Source organism: Crocodylus porosus, unplaced genomic scaffold, assembly GCF_001723895.1.
Source record: "Crocodylus porosus isolate Cpor-Errol unplaced genomic scaffold, CroPor_comp1, whole genome shotgun sequence".
In the NCBI taxonomy this organism is placed as follows: Eukaryota; Metazoa; Chordata; order Crocodylia; family Crocodylidae; genus Crocodylus; species Crocodylus porosus.
The window spans coordinates 32,438,190-32,456,455 of record NW_017728912.1 but is presented as its reverse complement, the minus strand read 5'-3'; the positions used below and the strand labels follow the sequence as shown (position 1 = coordinate 32,456,455).

Genomic DNA, 18,266 nt, shown 5'->3' with positions numbered 1-18,266 from the left:
ATTCTCCCTCTTTATGGGAGCCCTTCAGATACTTACTTCATCTGTCATGTTTCTTCTTCTTTGCCTTTTCAGTAAGCTGAACATGCTTATTTCTATCAACCCTTGCTCATTTGGTTTGCCTTTCAAGCTCTATCATTTTGCTGCCTGTCTTTGGACCTTAACTTTTCCAGGTCCTTTTTAAAATGTGGAGCCTGGAACTGCACACAATACCATAGATAGAACCTAAACAGCACCAGGTAAAGTGCCAGTATCACTTCCTGTTTCTTGCATCTAATGTTCCTGTTGATGTAACCCAAAACTACATTTGCCTTTTTGCAGATGCATCACATTCCAACTTATGTTGAGTCTATGCTCCACCAAGGCCGTAAAAACTTTGACCATAGTGCTGCCATCCAGCCCATCGTCACTCCTTTTGTATTTGTGTTTTTGATTATTCTTCCTGAGATGCAGTGTCTTGCATTTGTCAGCACTGAATTTCATCCCATTGGCTCCAGTCAAGCTTTGCAGTCTATCCCTCCCCGCCCACAGTGTATTTGCAGTCCTTCCCAGTTTCATCTCATCTGTTGATTTGCTCCAGAAGGTCTCTATTCGAGCATCCAAATCATTAATAAAAGTATAGAACAGCATCAGACCTAAGACAGACCCTTCTGGGCTCCACTGGGAACCTCCTGCCATTCTGACATGCATCCATTTATTACCATTTGCTTGCACTTTTGAGCCAGTTGTCCATCTACCTTGGAGTTCTGTCTAGTCCAGATATCTCCTGTTTGTTTATGAGAAGGTGTGGGACTTTGTCAAAAGCCTTACAGAATCCAAATCCAGCATATCCACTGCTTTTCTTTCATCCACCCAGCTACTTACTCTGTTGAAGAGAATCAAAATTGTTTGGCATTATTTTTTCTTAGCAAATCCATACTGGTTGTGTGTCATCAGGTTTTCCTCCTCCAGGCAGTCTGAATGGCCAGTGGCTATAATATGCTCCAGTAACTGACTTCAGAAGTTAGGCTAATTGACTGTAATTCCCTGGGTGCTCCTTTTTGTCTTTTTTAGAGAGGCACTATGTTGGCCCTTTTCCAGCCTTCATGTACCTAACCTGTCTCCCACAACCTGGTAAATGTTATTGCTCAAGGCTCCAAGATCCCATCTGCCAGTTCCTGCAGTCCCTTAGGATGAAGTTCATCAGGCCCTCCAACTTGAATTAATTCTGACCAAACAAAAGATTTCTGCCAGTCTTCTTCATGGTCTCATCCCTCAGCCTATCCCCTCCCTTTTCCAAATAAACCTTATAAGCGCTCTGGTTTGATTATTTTTTTTGTGAGGACTGTGAGTACCTGTTGAGAAGCTATGCCTTCTTTGAATCTTCTGTAAAGAGTTCACCCTGCCTATTTAGCAGTGGACTCGCAGCTTCCTTAGTCTTTCTTTTCTGACCTTTTCTTGTTGTCCTTGGTTTCCTTCGCCAGGTATAGCTTGCCTTCTTGATTTTGTCCCTGCAAGTTTCCTCATATGCTCCCTTGGTTGTCTGCCCATCCTTCCTTTGCCTATATGCTTTCCTTTTAATTTTGAGACATCCTAGAAGCTACATCTACAGTCATATTGGTTTCTTGCCATTTTTCTTGTGTTTACATCATGCCAGAATAGTTTCTTGTTGAGCTTTCAATACCGTGCCCTTTAGAAGCTGCCAGCCTTCCTGGCTCCCTTTATCCTTCAGTCTTTCCTCCCAGGGCACCTCGCCTACTATTTCCCTGAATTGGTTGAAATGTGCCCTTTTGAAATCCCGTGTCTCAGTTCTGTATCTTTGAGTACTCCTTACTAGATGGCAATCTGTGGAAACCCGTGGGGTTTAGTATTATTTTAGCAAATAATACCAGATTTTAGCAAAAATGAGAACCAAATGCTATTTAAGATTATTGTTTGTTTGTTTTTATAAAGCACATACACTTAAAGACTTTTTTCTGGGACCTGATTATCCTGACAGATGTATGCTTGTAAATCCCTTTAATTTCAGTGAGATATGCATATTTGGAATTGATAGGGTAATTAGGCATCTAGTTGTACAGTTTCTGTCAGCAGTAAGAATGTGAAAAGGGACAGCAGTTTCTCCAATGAAGTGAGATAAAATGTTTTATTTAAGCTGTATGTTTCATGTCCAAGTAAAATACTATAGCAGAAGTGCGTACATGATGGGTTGGGAAACCATTTGTTTTTGAGTCGGTATATGGAAACCGGAGATTTACTTTTGAGAATAAAGAGTCATTGTATATGATGATCTCATTAGAGTTTTTATTAGTATTCAGAATCAGGCTACATTGTATTTGCTGTGTATACCCTTGGTAAAAGGCATTTTCTGTCCCAAACTCATTCCTTGTTGTATACATAGACTTTATGGGAAAAAATTGTTATGCGTCTGTCTTGTCTATCCATCAGCCAAGATAAGAGATTCTCTACATTATGATTTGTCTTCTATTAATTGAGAAATTCAGCTTGAAGATGTCTAAAAAAGAGGGTTAATTTGTCACTTTAAAAATATTTGGAGTATAATGAAATGTTGAAGATTGATTTTTTTTTTAGCTGTATTTGCTGCTGTTTTTGTCAAAAGTTTTGAAACTAATTAGAGAGCATTGTATATAGTTTCAACAGTATGTTTAAACCTTATGTTTTGTATATTAATTTGGATACAGCACCATTAACAGTTTTTAATGATTTTATAACGTTGAGATCTAATAATCATCTGAAAAAGAATTTCAGGATAAACAGATTTATGAAATTAGAATCATCTGGCTTGACAAGCAGATCTTAGACAAAAACTAATTGGAGTTGTTTGGTAGTACCAATCAGGAATTCAAGCTAAAATAAATTACAGGAATGTTTCAGTTATTCCAAAACCAAGCATTATAAACCCAGAAAATTCCTGAAGAACTGACATTTTTCAAGGCAGTGACCATCTTTGATAAGGTATTTCACATCTTCCAAACCATGAGAAGATGGTAGCCATGTTAAAAACAGGCAGTTCTTTGTGGAATCCTCTGTCTGGGATAGCCTTCAGTTTCTGTTTCTCAGCTTTCAGGGGTAAGAAGTAATTATGGAAAATAACTGATAATTCTGAAACTATTTCTGCAAATGTAGTGTTATAATTTCTTGAGGGAAAAATAAATGAATTCAAAAGATTATTTTAAAAAAAGCTCAAGATTTATGAGGTTGGTCCCCCCAGAAAATAGGATTATAATTTATTATTTATTTGCTTGCTTACTTACTGTTGTTTTGTTTTTTTTTTAAATGGGGATGGCAGGGGTTAGGGTTGCCTGCTCTGTCATATTTAAGAGAGAGTTGCTTTTGGTGCTGTAGGAGTTCTCAACCCCAGCTCAGCCAGGTAGTTTATTCAGATGCCAATCTCCAAATCCGTTCTGTTATCTCATTCCCTGTGTACGTTCTGCTTACCCCTCACTAGCCTCCAAGGCCTAGAAAGAGCTGCAGCGAGTTTGCCTTCTTCCCCTTATAGGCTGGAGAGCGGCTCTACTGGTTCTTCACTGTCTTCCCAGAACAGGTATTACCGAAAGGACTAGCAGAGCCATCCTCATTGCAAAGAAGAGGGAGGGGGCAGGAATAAGGGAAGCTCTTTCTGTCCCCACCAGCCCCCTATAAGAGCAAACTTGGGTTTCTGAGAGTTGTGGGAAAGAGCTCTGTCCCACTACAGAGCTGTATTTGTTGGCTGTGAGGAAGCAGATGGGGTAGGCAGCTGATTAGGAAAGTAGGTGGCTTTCCCAAGCAGGGCTATAATTCATAAGAGCACTGGATCTTCTTAAGTAAGTACCAGACATGTCCAGAGAAGGTAAATCTCATCTGTTGAACCAAAACAGATAAATAATAACAATCGCAACAGTTGGCAGCAGTGCAGAAGAGTTCAGTAAGTTTTAGCTTTTTTTTTCCTTTTAAATTATAAGGACAAAGAAAATCTCAAAGACTTCAGAGTCCCTGCAACGTTTTCTTAAAAGCCATCTTTAACATTAATTTTAACTAATAAAGTAATGGGTTTAATTGTTGATTCTTAGAAAAAATGATATTGAGAGAGTCAGTTAATTGAGAAGAGGGCATTCTGCATTTTGTATGTAACAAAGAGGTTAAATCTATGTTTTTAAATGCAATATTCATCCATATCTGTGGAGCCATAACCACCCTATCTGGCTTTACTTACAGACTGGGCTCACTGGCTTTGTTTTATTGCTTGTCTCTTGCTGATCTTTTAAAATTTATGACTTTCTCATAATATAACCTTTGCTTGTGATTAGTCTTGCATCATTTGCTTTATCAGTTTATTTTTAAAGTGCAGACTCCAGTGACTACAGAAATTCCAATAACCCTCAGATAGTTGCAGTCCTTGTACAATTAAATATATTTAAAGCTTATAATGTACTTCAAAAATGCAGAAATGTCAGGTTCTTCTTTACTCTGGAGTATCTGTTTTAATCTACCATCTGTAAATATTTCTATATCATACTATACCCAGAAACCAGGTAACATTGTAAGACAGTTTTTCTTTTTATACAACATTTAAAATGAAGAGGCATGTAAATATAAAGTGAAGTAATACACAAATTTGTCTTTACCAAGGTTAAAATTAATCAGGTTTTACTTTCCTTTTGGTAGCAAGAAAGATGGTTTTCAACACAGTGAATGCTTATATCACCAATAATACATGGTAGATTAAACACTTACATTGTATCACTCAAATATTTTTAATGACACTTGTGGGCAATAGACTGCTTTGGAAGGTTGGAATCCCACAATGTAATGAGAATATTTTAATATTTAAAGCAAATATAAATGTTTGGTTTAAATATAAAAGCAGCTAAATTCTTACTAGAGTAAAAATTATCTGAATTTTTTAAAATGTTTCTAAATATTTGTTTTAATTTTAAATACCCATGTTAATATTCAGCTGTTATTTGTTTTATTTATCTAGTGGACTTGTGCCTCTTCATAATGCATGCTCATATGGACACTATGAAGTCACAGAATTGCTACTTAAGGTAAGTGTAGGAATGTAAGAATATTTATTCCATTTTTTGTACTTAGGATAGATGTGGTCTATTCATATGATAGTTAAAGGCAGAGGCTCACTCTGTTAAATATCCCAATTTCTATGCCTGTGTTTAATTCAGAGGCACAGGATTTTGGATTTGAAACGCACACCTGCACTGCTGAATTCAGTATTTCTCCATCGAATGTTTCCAGCCAAATATTAACTGATCATTTTTCCCCTAAAGAGCTGTTGCAATAAATATTAAATTAATTCCAATATTCCTATTTTTGCTACGTGAAAACAAAGTAATTATTTTTCTTTCACACTGAAAACAATTGAAACAACTTCAAAAACGATTTCGACAAACATCTCTGTAAGTAATTATAGTTCATTTCTAAAATGAAGAATTCTTTTTCACCCTAGCATGGAGCCTGTGTTAATGCTATGGACCTCTGGCAGTTCACCCCTTTACACGAGGCTGCTTCTAAGAATCGCGTAGAAGTCTGCTCTTTGTTGTTGAGTCATGGTGCAGATCCAACACTAGTCAATTGTCATGGCAAGAGTGCTGTTGATATGGCTCCAACACCAGAACTGAGAGAGAGACTGACTTGTATGTATTTCAGTCATGTCATAATTTAATGAAGAGCGTTGTTGTTATTAATAACCAGTGAACCGGGTTTTCCACTTGCTATAGAAAAACACAGATTTTCTCCTTTAAAGGAAAAAATGCAGGAAACCACAGGTTTCCCCTTGCATGCTGGCACAGTTCCATTGTGCAAGGGGCTGCTTGGGGCTTGAGGGAATGGGACGCAGGGGGTACCACATGCAAGTGCACATGGTCAGCAATACAGCCAAGCATGGGGACTGGCTCCTGGGTAGGAGAATTGGTGCAGAATGTTGGGGGGCATGTGCAGAATGCGGTGGGGGCTCCCAGGTCCCATATCCCTGGCAGCTGGGGGCCTATTTCGGTAGGGCAGGGGTGTGAGGGGCACCAGGAGGGCTGGGGGGTGCAGAGCTGTGGGTTGGAAGTGAGGGACACAGACAGGGCCCAGGGGACTATGGGTTAGGAGTGAGGGGCACCAGTGTGGGCAAGGGCAGGGCACTGGCATATGAGAACTGCTCAGTGCCACAAAGCAGGAAGAGCTCTGATTTCTCCATGATAAAAACACCAAAATTACATGCCAAAATATATAGGTATTTAGAATTTATTTTATTGTAATGATAATGATTGAGGCACTCTGGTTGGCTTCTATATTGCTTTAAAATTGTAAATATATGAATAAAACATTGTGTTCAACTCCTACATAGAGAGAGAGAAGCATTTCATTTTAATTGCAGAAAAACACAGGTTTTGGACTTTTATTTGAGAATTGGGTATTTTTAATCAGAAAATTTGGTATTTTTAAACCGATAAGATCAGGTTCCCTGCTAATTACACACTTGTCAAACTGGGTTTCTTATAGGTGATAGGTAAATGCAAAACAACAGAATGCACCTTTAGTTTTTCACTTTAAAACTTGAGATGTCAGTAACCAGAGTACATTATAATTAACTTTTTTTTTTATTGTAAGGTACTCTGGGCCTCTTTTGGGGAGGGTGGTACATAAATTAATAGTTCTTACCTCAAGGACATTATTCTGCCTTTTCTAGGTCAGGGTCTAAGATTCCACCTTAAGCCAGTGTTCAAAAGGGTATAGAAAACTGCTCCCTTGCTTCTTAGTTAATTGTAGTTAGCTTACTGAAGTAACATTTATAAATCTGACACATTGCTGAATATTAAGTATGTCTATTTCCCCAACAGATGAATTCAAAGGACATTCTTTACTGCAAGCAGCCAGAGAAGCAGACCTAGCAAAAGTAAAAAAGACACTTGCTTTGGAGATCATTAATTTCAAACAGCCACAGTCGCATGAGACTGCACTGGTGAGATTATACAGTCAATTCATTTCTTTTATGATATATGTGGTAGCAGTGCTAGTTGAGGGGGTTTTATTGCTAGACTATGAAAATGTATTCATCATCTAAGATTGTGGATATGCCACCAGGCATTTTATATTTTAAAAATAAATCACTATCACAGAAGTAGTGTTCAGTTTTTAACTTGAATTTTGTTTTTTATAGTGGATTTTTCCAGAAACCCTTACATAAACCACAGTTGTCCTGTTCATATTCTGACTGTATTTTCTTCTCATTGGATTATCGTCTTTGTAGCAACTTCTATTAGTTGGTTGCTTTGTCTTCTGCTGTGACAGTGTTCCTCTCCCCCCTTCCCCACTCTCTTGTTTTTTCTGGAGACTGGATGCAAAATTTTAATTTGGGGATGCAGAGGATGACAGTGAAGGCACACAAAATAGATGTGTCCTGGGGCTCTGTGAAGGACTGAAATAAATTGTCATGCCACCTTACCTTTTCTCTATTTTTTTTTTAATGAAGTTTTCCACCAGAGCCCAGTTAAATATGTTTTTTGATTAAAATTATTCTCTACACCAATAAGTTTATTTAATATTAAATGTTATCATCATCTGATGGAAGTCAGTAGTGAAATAGTTTACAGCACTCCTGCAGTAGAGGTTCTCTGTCTTTCTGTGACTCGTGTCCTGTCTTCAGCAGATGGCAGTAATTTTGAGCTCACAAAGCCTATTTGATGTGACACTGCTCAAATCTGTCTAGCCTCCACTGTTGCTGTAGTGACTTACCAGAGCTTTCCAGCCATGTGTTATCAATTTTTGCTGGGGTCTTCAATATGAAACATAGTTATGCATCACAAGGATAAAGCAGATCAGTAATACACTGGCTTTTGTGATCATGTTGTAGTAGATTTGGACTGTTGTAATTGTAACTGTGGTTGTCCGGAAATATGAGATGCAAGTTTTTTAGTTAACTCTTTTATTGGACCCACCATATACTTGGGGAAAATGTTGGACTAACGTTTGGGCACCAGGTGCCTTTCTTCAGATGACCTTAGCCTGAAATAGCATATCTGCACTAAGCCAGTGTGAGTATGTGCATTAGTAATTTAATTGACAGCTGTTTCTGCTCCCAGTTCATCATTTGAGGCATTAGGAAGGCAAAGAGCATAGAGTAAGTAACTTGTTTCGTCAAAATTAATTGAGATGGTCACTATTAAAACAGTATGACTAGATTTTTACTTTTTTAGAAAGAATAGTAAGACACAACTACATGGTGGTTAATAAAAACCCTGCAAAATGATCTCAGAAATATCAGAAGCTCTGTAGGTCCTATTCTAACAGGGGCCATTAAGCAGCATATGTCCAAGATGATCTTTTATTTCAGTAGTGGACTTCTCTGAAAAGATTCCAAACTTTAAATAAGAAGGAAAAGAATCAGTAGTTTGTCTGGGGAAAACAGATCACATTTAAAATGACATAGTTAATCCCTTCTTGATTATGTTGGTGGTTTTTATTAAATAATAAGTACTCTTTTACTAAAATACTTTTTACTAAATAACTACTATTATTTTTTTTAAACATTTGCAGTACTTGAGCTGCTCTTGACTATTTGACACTCTTGATCATACAGCAACTATTTGACCTGAAAAATAAAGATTATTTATAGAGCTTAAAAACTGTACTTGCTGGAGGTACATGTCTGAAGGTGAAAAGCAATCTTAAACTTTGCAGCAGTTTAGCTAGATCTTTATTTATCATAGCAGTCCAACAGCTCATATAACAAGAATTTATTACTGTGCATCACCAGGTGAAAAAGAAATGTCAGTATCTTTAACATTTCTCAGGCTTCTGCTTCTGTGGCTAACTTACTGAAAGTCACGGTATTTGACACCCAGAAGTGTGGGACTTCCATCCAAGAGAATCTATACCAATTTCTACACTGTTTTCACACTATGGTGCTTACATTTATAATAAAAATAGAAATATTCAAAAATACTTAGTGGTTCTCAGGTAGCTGTTAATTTGGGGTGCTCAATTTGAAATGATCCAGGACTGTTTTTCAGGTGTTCTTTTCTCAGAATGGGTGTCCAAAATAATTGGACACCCCTGAAAATTTCAGTGTGACTGGTTCTAAGGAAGTGGTGTAGCCTTCCAGGGTAGCAAGACCTACCATCCTAACCAGGTATGTGAAGTCATGGCTAGAGATGTGGGATCTAAGCCAGAGTTGCAGCCTTCTTCACAAACCAGCTAGCCACCTGGGCTCCACTATACAGTGGGGAGAGGAAAGTATGTGACAATGTAGGAAAAGGCTGTGTCAAGTTACTTAGGATTAGCAGGAATGTTGATAGACCTTGCTCCCAGAGATCCCCTTAAAGGTGCATCTCACTCCAGATGTGAAATAAACTGTTCTAAGCAAATGGATTAATTTTCTTACAGTTGGCTTTATAATATAATCCCATATATTGAGCACTAACTGAAAACATGTACCAGAACAACGATTAGATTAAGGTTAACATGTTCAGTATACATAGAAATAGAAAAAGGAGCAAAGCAAACGTTTTACCGTGGAACCCAGGGGAAGAAACAGGAGAATTCCAGTGTAAGGCTTTAGAAGCTCTATGCAGAAGTAAAATTTTAAAATCCTTTTACCTTTACCTTTACCTGCCTTTACTTATCGCATCATTTATTGTCCTGGTATCTTATATGGTTGGAGACTTAAGTGTTTCTCATCTGTGACATGTAGTTATAAAATCAAAATTGTTTTCAGACTAGAATAATTTAGCATTGATCGCTATCTTACATACTGGTCCATGTGTCATATATAAAGACAGAAATGTGGTATATTTCTCTGGGATTCTGGGTATAAACTTTGCAGTCTGAAAATCAGTAAAATATGTAAAGGTGATTCAGTGGACTTCATAAAATACTTCAAAGTCTAAGTAGTAATAGTAATTTATGTTTGCTTTATTATACAGCACTGTGCTGTGGCTTCCCTGCATCCTAAACGAAAACAAGTTGCTGAACTGTTGCTCAGGAAAGGAGCTAATGTTAATGAGAAAAACAAAGAGTAAGTTTCTGAAAATTTGAGCAAAAATTTCCAAAGGTTTCAGTAGAATCAGGAAAACAGAACTAATTTACATAATTTTCCCTCTAGCTTCATGACGCCTTTACACGTTGCAGCTGAAAGAGCTCATAATGATGTCATGGAAGTGCTGCATAAACATGGAGCAAAGGTAAATTTGTAAATATCCATCGTATAATTTGTCCATTTAAAGTAGCTAAAGGAGGGACTGTTATTTAAGGTTGGGTTTTGAATTCAATATTTGTTCTCCCCACTCTGTCTGAGACTTTCTGTATGATCCTTGGCATTTGTTTATAACAACCAGTGAGAGAGATTGGGTCTTTAGCATTTGAAAATTTGGCTTATTTAAATGCCTGAATAAGGATTTAGAAACTTAACTTTGGTCACCTGCCCTCCACTCTGCCCTTGTTTCTAAATATCTTCCCCCGTTTTTAAAAATAATTTTGCTTCTTGGTAGCTCTGGTAGTCTTCCTAGATTTAGCTCTTAGTTGCCTTCAAGAGAGGCAGTTTTGAAAAGCCAGGCACTATTAGATAAATGCCTTGACTGTGAAATTAGGAGACTAACTGGTTATTCATTTTTAAGTATCTTGTCCTCAGCTATTTATAATTATTCTTGATTATCTATCCAGCAGATCCTTCTGTTAATTTACCTTTGCTCTAGGTTATAACCAATATTCACACACATTTTTTGTAAGCACACTGTTAGATGTGCTTACAAACCAGTGGTCTTTGAAGTTGTAAGATTACAGGCAAAGATAAATTCAGTCCCACAATTAGTGCATCCTTTTTCTTTCCACAATTTCCCTTTTAGATGATTGTAACAGTAGATGAGAAGGTACAGTATGATCATTGTTATTTTGCCAATTAGCTTTCCTCAAAGGCTTGTTTCTCTTCATGAGAGATGATTTTTACCATATAAAATGTAAACAGGCTCCTTATTTTTGCTTTTAGGGTAGCTCAGTTTGCTACCTCTGTCTTCATCGGCATCCAGCTAGCTAGAAATGAAGAAATATATCTGTAATCACAATCTATAATGTCACTTCTGAACTAATAGGAGGTGACAGCAATGTAACTATATACCTAGTTAATGCAAGTCTCCTTATTTCTTATTTTAGGACATTGAATTGTAATTTAGGGGCCTATTAAGAGCCAGTTTCCAGAGCTCAGAATCTTACTCACTTCTAGAGTGGTTTAATAGAATCATAAACTATTTTAATGATGGTATCATGGCACAGTATGTCATATTCCAGAAATTTGATACAGTTGCACCTCTTCTAAGACTTTTCTAGGAGGATTTATTTTAGAGAAAAACATTTGTGTTCATTCAAACCATGAATTATAATCAAATCCCTAAACTGTCCCTTAATATTGAACCTATGCACTGGAAGTAGAAATCTTGTATGTGCTTACAGCACCAACAATCACTCCAGAGCAAAATTTTCAAGAGCATTTGCTACTGGCAGTTTTTATTTAGGCATCTAAATAAAGTGGCCAGACTTTCACAAGAGCTGAGTCCCAAAGAGTGCTTACTGCTATATAGAGCATTTGAATCCAGAGCACTTCTGAAAATCTGGCCATTTCATCTAGGTACTTATAAAGCCAGAGCTCAGCTTCCACTTGAAAATCTGGCTTTATCCATGTAGTTTGAAATAAAAATTGGAAAGTGAAATTATGGGAAAAAAATGTACTGACATGAATTTTGTTAAAAACAATTTTTATACTGACACAGACCTAATGTATGCCATGTACAGTGGCCTTCTTAGCCATCAAGCACCTGTCATGTTATCTGAAGTTAGTGATCATTTTTGTCTTAAAGCACAAAAGACTGGTAAGCCCTAAAAGTTTTAATCTAGCAAATTCAGCTGTAGTGCATATCATTGAATATTTAGCAAAGAGGAAGATAGTGTCATAATTAAAATAAAATCTCAGACCCAGGAGACCTTGGTTATTTTCTTTCTGTGCTATAATCTTCTGATTCATTTTAGAAAATCCATTCACACCTTGATTCAGCAAAAAACTTAAATGCTTGCTTAACTTTGGTAGGACTACTTCTGGTTAAAGTAAAGCAGATATTTAGCACTTCAGCAGATTGGGCTGTGAGTTTTTAGGCCCCAGTTTCCTTAACTGTAAAAACCTTATGTTGTTTTACAGAGTTTTTCCATGAGATTTAATGTAATAATACTAATGAAACACTAAGATGTTTCACCTGGAAGGTATTCTAAAACTGTCAGCTAATAATGGTAGTTTTTTATATTTAATCTTACTATGGTGCTTGCAATACTTCTCTTATTAATGCTTGGCTTCTTACCTAGACGTTGGCTACTACTGTATAATGTGTAAATGCTTTTAAAATTAGTTTAACAGGCATACTTAACATCATTTTTTTACTTTTGAATATTAAACCTTACAACCTTATCATTCCATTTCTGTAAAATCAGTATGGAATAAAATTTAGAAGCAGAGCATGTAGGGTCTTAATTTTTCAGATGTTGGTATTTTAGAAAAGATTACTTTATCCAGTTGCAGGTTGTCCAGTTTGTCAAGGTTTTTCACACTGCTGTATAGACATTTTCCTCAGTTTAAAAGGTATACTCATGTTTACTAATCCTTTTGTTGATAGTCTTGTTTCCTGCGTTTTGTTGTGTATGCGTTTTCAGTGTTTCAACTCTAAAAGCCATTCTGGTTTAAAATATAGATCAGGGACTACTGACAAAAATGTAATTTTCCTGGATAAACATATTTTCCAATAATTTGTATATGTCTGAAATGCAACATGGATTTGCCCAAGAGTAGATTGTGCCAGACTAACTTGATATCTGTTTTTGATAAGATAGCTGACTTTCTAAGCAATGGTCAGTGTCATTTGCCTGGATATCTGTAAAATATTTCATATGCTGCCACATGGGAGATTGCTCAGTAAGCTGGAGGAAACAGGGTTGAATAGAGAAATGGTAAGGAACTGGCCAAGGAGGAAATAGCAACAAGATGGTGTTGAAAGGGAAATTATCAGCCTGAAAAGAGTTGCTTGCGGAGTTTCCTAAGGTTTCTTTATTCAGGATTGTGTGACATAGCAAAATGAAGCTTTCATTGTGATAAAATCTTTCTTCTGCTTGAAAACACATTTACTGTATATAGACTTTATATTTATTTTACAAGAATCCTTAGAAAAAACTCAGTACCACTAATTTTGCAAACATCAGCTTAAGTGCATGAGAAAGTTATTATCAAGATTCTGACAAAAAATATTTAACTTGTAGGATTGAAAAATGCCATACATCTAAACCAAGAGTAGGAAAAGGTCATACATGTAATATTCCTATGATAAGCTTCTAAGTAAAAGAAATAGGATTAATCCTAGTAAGTATGCCCATTGTTTCTTGGAACTGCTTTACACTGAAAGGTTCACAGTAGAGTAACCTGTAACTCCTTACATGCAGTGTATGGAGGCCAACATTTGGGTGAAAGAACCAAGACTATATTTCCCTCATACTGGACGGCATGTTGTAGATGGGGGCATAGTTCTCTCCCATTGTCCTCTTCTGCCAAAAAGTTCAAATTTTGCAGATGGCAGCTGGAGATTCCCCAAAAGGGTGAATTTTAAGGTAGCATAAAGGCCATGCACCCACTTCAGATGATGCTGGAGGCAAAAGGAATGGTCCTTTCCTTAGCAAACTGGTCTAGTCCTTATACGCTACAGGAACAGGCATTAAGTTGCTGTAAAATATACCAGGAGCATAGGAGTCAAATGAGCCATGTTAACCTACTTTCTTTCGTTGTAGCTCATCTATCTCCAGGGTATGAACTGCAATATTCGCTTAATTATCTATCTTTAAGTTTTCGTGCTTTTTAGCAAAAAGAGAGGTAGGAATTAGGGATGCATGAAGCTTTGATTGCTGATTTGATTTGGAGAATATTCAACCCAATTCAGAGGCTGAATCATCACATCTGAATCAAAATGGGAGACCTGTAAATATCTCCAAATCAATTTGGAAAAGATTTGGAGATTTGGTGGTTCGGAAGCAGTCTTGCAGGGAAACGAACCGAGAAGAGGGAAGGGGAGCAGGGGGGGAAGACTGCCATCTGTAGTTGGCTAGTGACTCTGATCTTTCCATGAGTTCCCTTCCAATCACAGTGCTCTGGGGGAAGGATGTAGAAACAGCATACTTCACTTGATCCACCTGCTAGATACAAAACCTCATGGACTCAGTATAGACATTGGATTTATGACACACTATAACCTGCCTGACATCTGACTTCCCAGGTACCTCTCCACTTTTACCTGCTACAGCCCCATTCCCCACCCCCTCCCAGCCTATCTCTCACCTCCTGACATTTTTACTGACTGGCTTTTTTGCATGCATGCCAGCCTCTGGCTTCTTCACCATTCATTCCATCCAGGAAGAGTGCATACCAGCAGCAGATGCTGCCTCAGCCTGAGGAAGGGTTTTTAAACCCGAAAGCTTGCCAAGATGCACCTCTCCAGCTGTTCAGTTGGTTTAATAAAAGATATCAGATTGAGCCAAAGCACCTTGTCTGCTTATGTCCTTAGACCAACACAGCTACAACCTGCACCCCTTAACACAAACATGGCACAAGTTTTGCTTTCAGAACCTTGCAGGGCAGTTTCCCAGAAACCCCTGCACCTGTCCTTGAAATGTGGCAGGCTTCATGCCCTCAGAATGGGCTACCATACCTGCTGTTTTCATACAAATCTTCCCAAAAATGACAACGTGATAGGTATTTCAGTTCTTCTCCATTATAGTTTATGGCTGAATCACTGAATCTTTTGAAGCTGATTTCGCCGAATTGATTCAGGTCAGTGACCCGAATCTCTGAATTGAATCACTGTCCTCCATATTGGTCGAATCCAAATCAAATACTTCCCTATTCACACAAGCATAGTAGGAATCTCTCAGCACCTTGGTATCTTTGAACCTCTGAGGTTTGGATAGTTGTAGCTTTTTGCTTGTTTTCCAGACTCATTTGCCTCAGTTTCTGCTAGAGTCTTTCTACTTTAAACCAAGCATCTGTTGCCATTTCTTGTTGTCTGCTGTTGCCAAAAGCTGTTTCTTGTGATGAACTTCTCTGAAGTTTTTTTTAATTAATTAGTTATGGTTTTCAGAAGTTAACACATTTGTAGACTCATATGGAGGAAAGGCATAAAGTCTGAGAACAAAATCCCACTTCACTCTGCAAGTGACACAGCACTTCCCACACTTTTTCTCAGCAAAACCCCATCTATGGCCCCATTTCCTGAGGTTGTCCCCTCACTCCAAACCCTCAAGCCCCCACCCCCACGACCCTATCTGCTGATGTTGTGACCCCATTTGGTTTCACAACCCACAGTTTGGGAACCACTGCACTGACACACATACAGGCACTCTTCAGATTTATGACACAACTGGTTCCTGAAAACTGCGTCTTGAATCGAAACGTTATAACTCGGAACCAATTTTCCCATAGGAAACAATGTTATAAATGGGGGATTGGTTCCTGAGCTAAAAAGCCCAATACCCTGTTTTCACCCCAGATAACCCAAAATTTTGCACAGTACTCAATCAAGTGTATAAAATAAATAAATGTAGCTATATTACTTGTCTATATGTATTTATTTATGTATTTATATTGTAAATAGCAATCATATTTATTTGGAAGGACTTCTTTGAAGTGACATTGCTGGACTTTTTGAAGGGCTTTTGGTTGGACTTTTTGAAGGGGTCTGGAGTCTTCTCAGGAGTCTTGGCTGCAGGTTTTTATGGAGTCTTGTCTGCTTTCTTAAAGAAAGTGTCCAAGGAAGTTTGGACAGATGTTCTCTTCTTTTGCTTGTAAATTTCTCTGTAGCAGCTGTACATGTTGGATATGCCCCTATTCACTGGTGCATTGTGTTCAATGTTGGGGTCATGTTCCTCAAACGGGGACAGGGCAGCTTCCAAATGTTGAAATGCCTCAGCCAGCGCTTTTGTGTCAAGACTTTAAGAGGAGGATTCTTTCCAACAGTGGGTGCATCTTCTTCCTTTGCCACTTTTTGCTGTTCCAATTCATTAGTTAATTCTTCAGAATGTGATGCCAGCAACTCATCAGCATCTTCTGGTGCAATGTCTAAGTTGAGTTCTTTGCCCATTTCAACAACATTTTTGGTCACCTCTTCAAAAAGCCTTGGAAGTCAGACACAAACTTAGGACACGTGCCTGCCTTGCCCCAGTGGGGGCAGCAGCCAGACGAGTCTCAGCTTCTCCCATGGCCACCCAGCACTGCCTGCCTCTCCCTAGCAGGAGCAGCTGGACGAACCACAGTTTGAGCCATGGCCTCCCAGTGCAGCCCCGGCACTGCCTGCCTCACCCCAGCAGGAGCAGCCATGGGAGCTGCCAGATGAGCCACAGCTTCTCCCACCACCCATAGCCCCCACTCCCAGAGCCCGGTGCAACCCTGGCTGGGCAGCATTTTCCCCAGTCCCTGTCCCAGCCCCAGCCCCTCCTTCACCGCAGGGGCTTTTATCTGCCCCCCTCCCCTTGCACCGACCCTTGTATCCAGTGTCGTAAAGTAAACCCAGGTCAGAATTTTGAAACTCAGATGTCAATTTACAAACATTGCAACTGCAATTTGTTGTAACTTGAGCCATCGTAAGTCAAGGGTTGCCTGCATGCTAAGATGTTGAATTAAAGTTGCAGTCCAAATTCAGGTATTTCCTAACTTATGGACCTTAGTGTAACCTTAATATTCTTTTACTGTAGTTTTTGTGCCCGGATATTTCAAATGCGACTTTTGGCTGATGGTTAGCATGGCTATCTTGGCTTATGAGAGCTGGCATAGTCACAAAACCTCCCTGAGGCATGTCAGTCACTTGACTGCAGAAAGGTAAATCAGAGGGTTTGTCAGCATTTCACTGTCTTAGCTCCACACAGTAGAGTATTGGATCATAGGAATGAGATGGGCTTTCCTGACCATAAAATCCAGGCTCCTGCATTAGCAGTCAACCATTTGCCCAAAAGGGTATACAAAAACATCTGTTCTGGCCCTTCAGGCACACCATAGGCACAGAGATGTGGCACTACAGCATGCCGCAAATAAAGAGCTGAAGAGGTGTGGGCACCACCAATCCCTTAGCCAGTGCAGTGACGAAGATTATGTTATGTTGAAATAAACCCAGATAATCCCAAATAGAGAACCATCCCTTGCACTGCAAAAAATTCCATTTGTCCTTGCTGACCTGACTGGTGAATAATTCCTTCTCAGCACCACATGTGCCAATTGTTTTCAAGCAGAGCACATGAGCCAGACTTACCAACCAAGCACTATAGAAGTTTTCAGATACAACCAGGAGTACCACTATCCCGGCCAAACTCCTACCTCTTCCTGTGGGACAATGTCCTGTGTTTTAGAAAAGGCAGACAATACCCCAGAAGATACATAGTGTATTCACGGAGTTAGTGGCATTCTGCCTCATCCCTACAAGTGACCAGCAGAAGCCCTGAAACATTGGATTCCTGGATCCTTCCCACTAGGGCTGTGCAAAGTTTTGGTAGCCAATTCTGTCTGGAGGAGATTGGGCCCAATGCGGCAGCAGAATCTCCAAATCCAAATCAAATCGAAAAAAGAGACACATTAAAAGTTCGAAATTGAATTGGAAACCTCCAAATCAATTTGGAAAAGATTTGGTGTCGATTCGGAGATTCGGCCATAAACTAAACAGGCAGCAGTCCTCACCATGCTGGACAGGACACAGCTGCCTCCAGCTGATAAGTTTGTTGTGGTGGGCAAAGTGGGGAGGGAAGGCGGGGTGCAGATCAATGCCACCACAGCGAGAGAGGAATTGGGGCTGGGGACAAGCTGCCCAGTGGGAGGGTTAGGGGGGCAGATCACTGCCCCCCACAGCAAGGGAGGGATTGGGGCTGAGGCTGGGACCTGGGCTGGGGCAAGTGCTGCCCAGGGATGGGGTGGGACGACTCGCACCACTGCGTGCTGCTGGTCTGGGAGATGGTCATGTGGGGCCTTTTCAGCGGCTCTTGCTGCTGCTTCTGCCACCAGTCTGGGACAGCATGGGGTGGAGGCGTGTTGCCCAGGATCTGTGCGGGGTGGGGTGGGCAGGGCCAGGGCTGTGCTGGATGGAAAGCACTGTGAGCAGGGGCCATGCTCCCCCACCTCTCCGCTGCTTGCTCATGGGTGGGGGAGCATGTTCCTCTGGATCAGGGTGGGGCAGACAGCCCAGCAGGGGCTATGAGGGGGCTGCAGTGAGTTTTTGGATGGCACATGTCCCCCC

General features: G+C 39.4%; 1 protein-coding gene across 1 annotated transcript in view; it reads left to right on the top strand.

The window, feature by feature from the left end:
• The window catches only part of TNKS (tankyrase), a 213,750-nt gene that overhangs the window by 136,341 nt on the left and 59,143 nt on the right, over positions 1-18,266 (top strand). The window contains exons 7-12 of the mRNA XM_019533970.1: positions 3,446-3,541; positions 4,958-5,024; positions 5,441-5,627; positions 6,819-6,940; positions 9,903-9,994; positions 10,082-10,160. Coding sequence (XP_019389515.1) covers positions 3,446-3,541; positions 4,958-5,024; positions 5,441-5,627; positions 6,819-6,940; positions 9,903-9,994; positions 10,082-10,160 — 643 coding nt within the window. The remainder of the gene's footprint in view (positions 1-3,445; positions 3,542-4,957; positions 5,025-5,440; positions 5,628-6,818; positions 6,941-9,902; positions 9,995-10,081; positions 10,161-18,266) is intronic.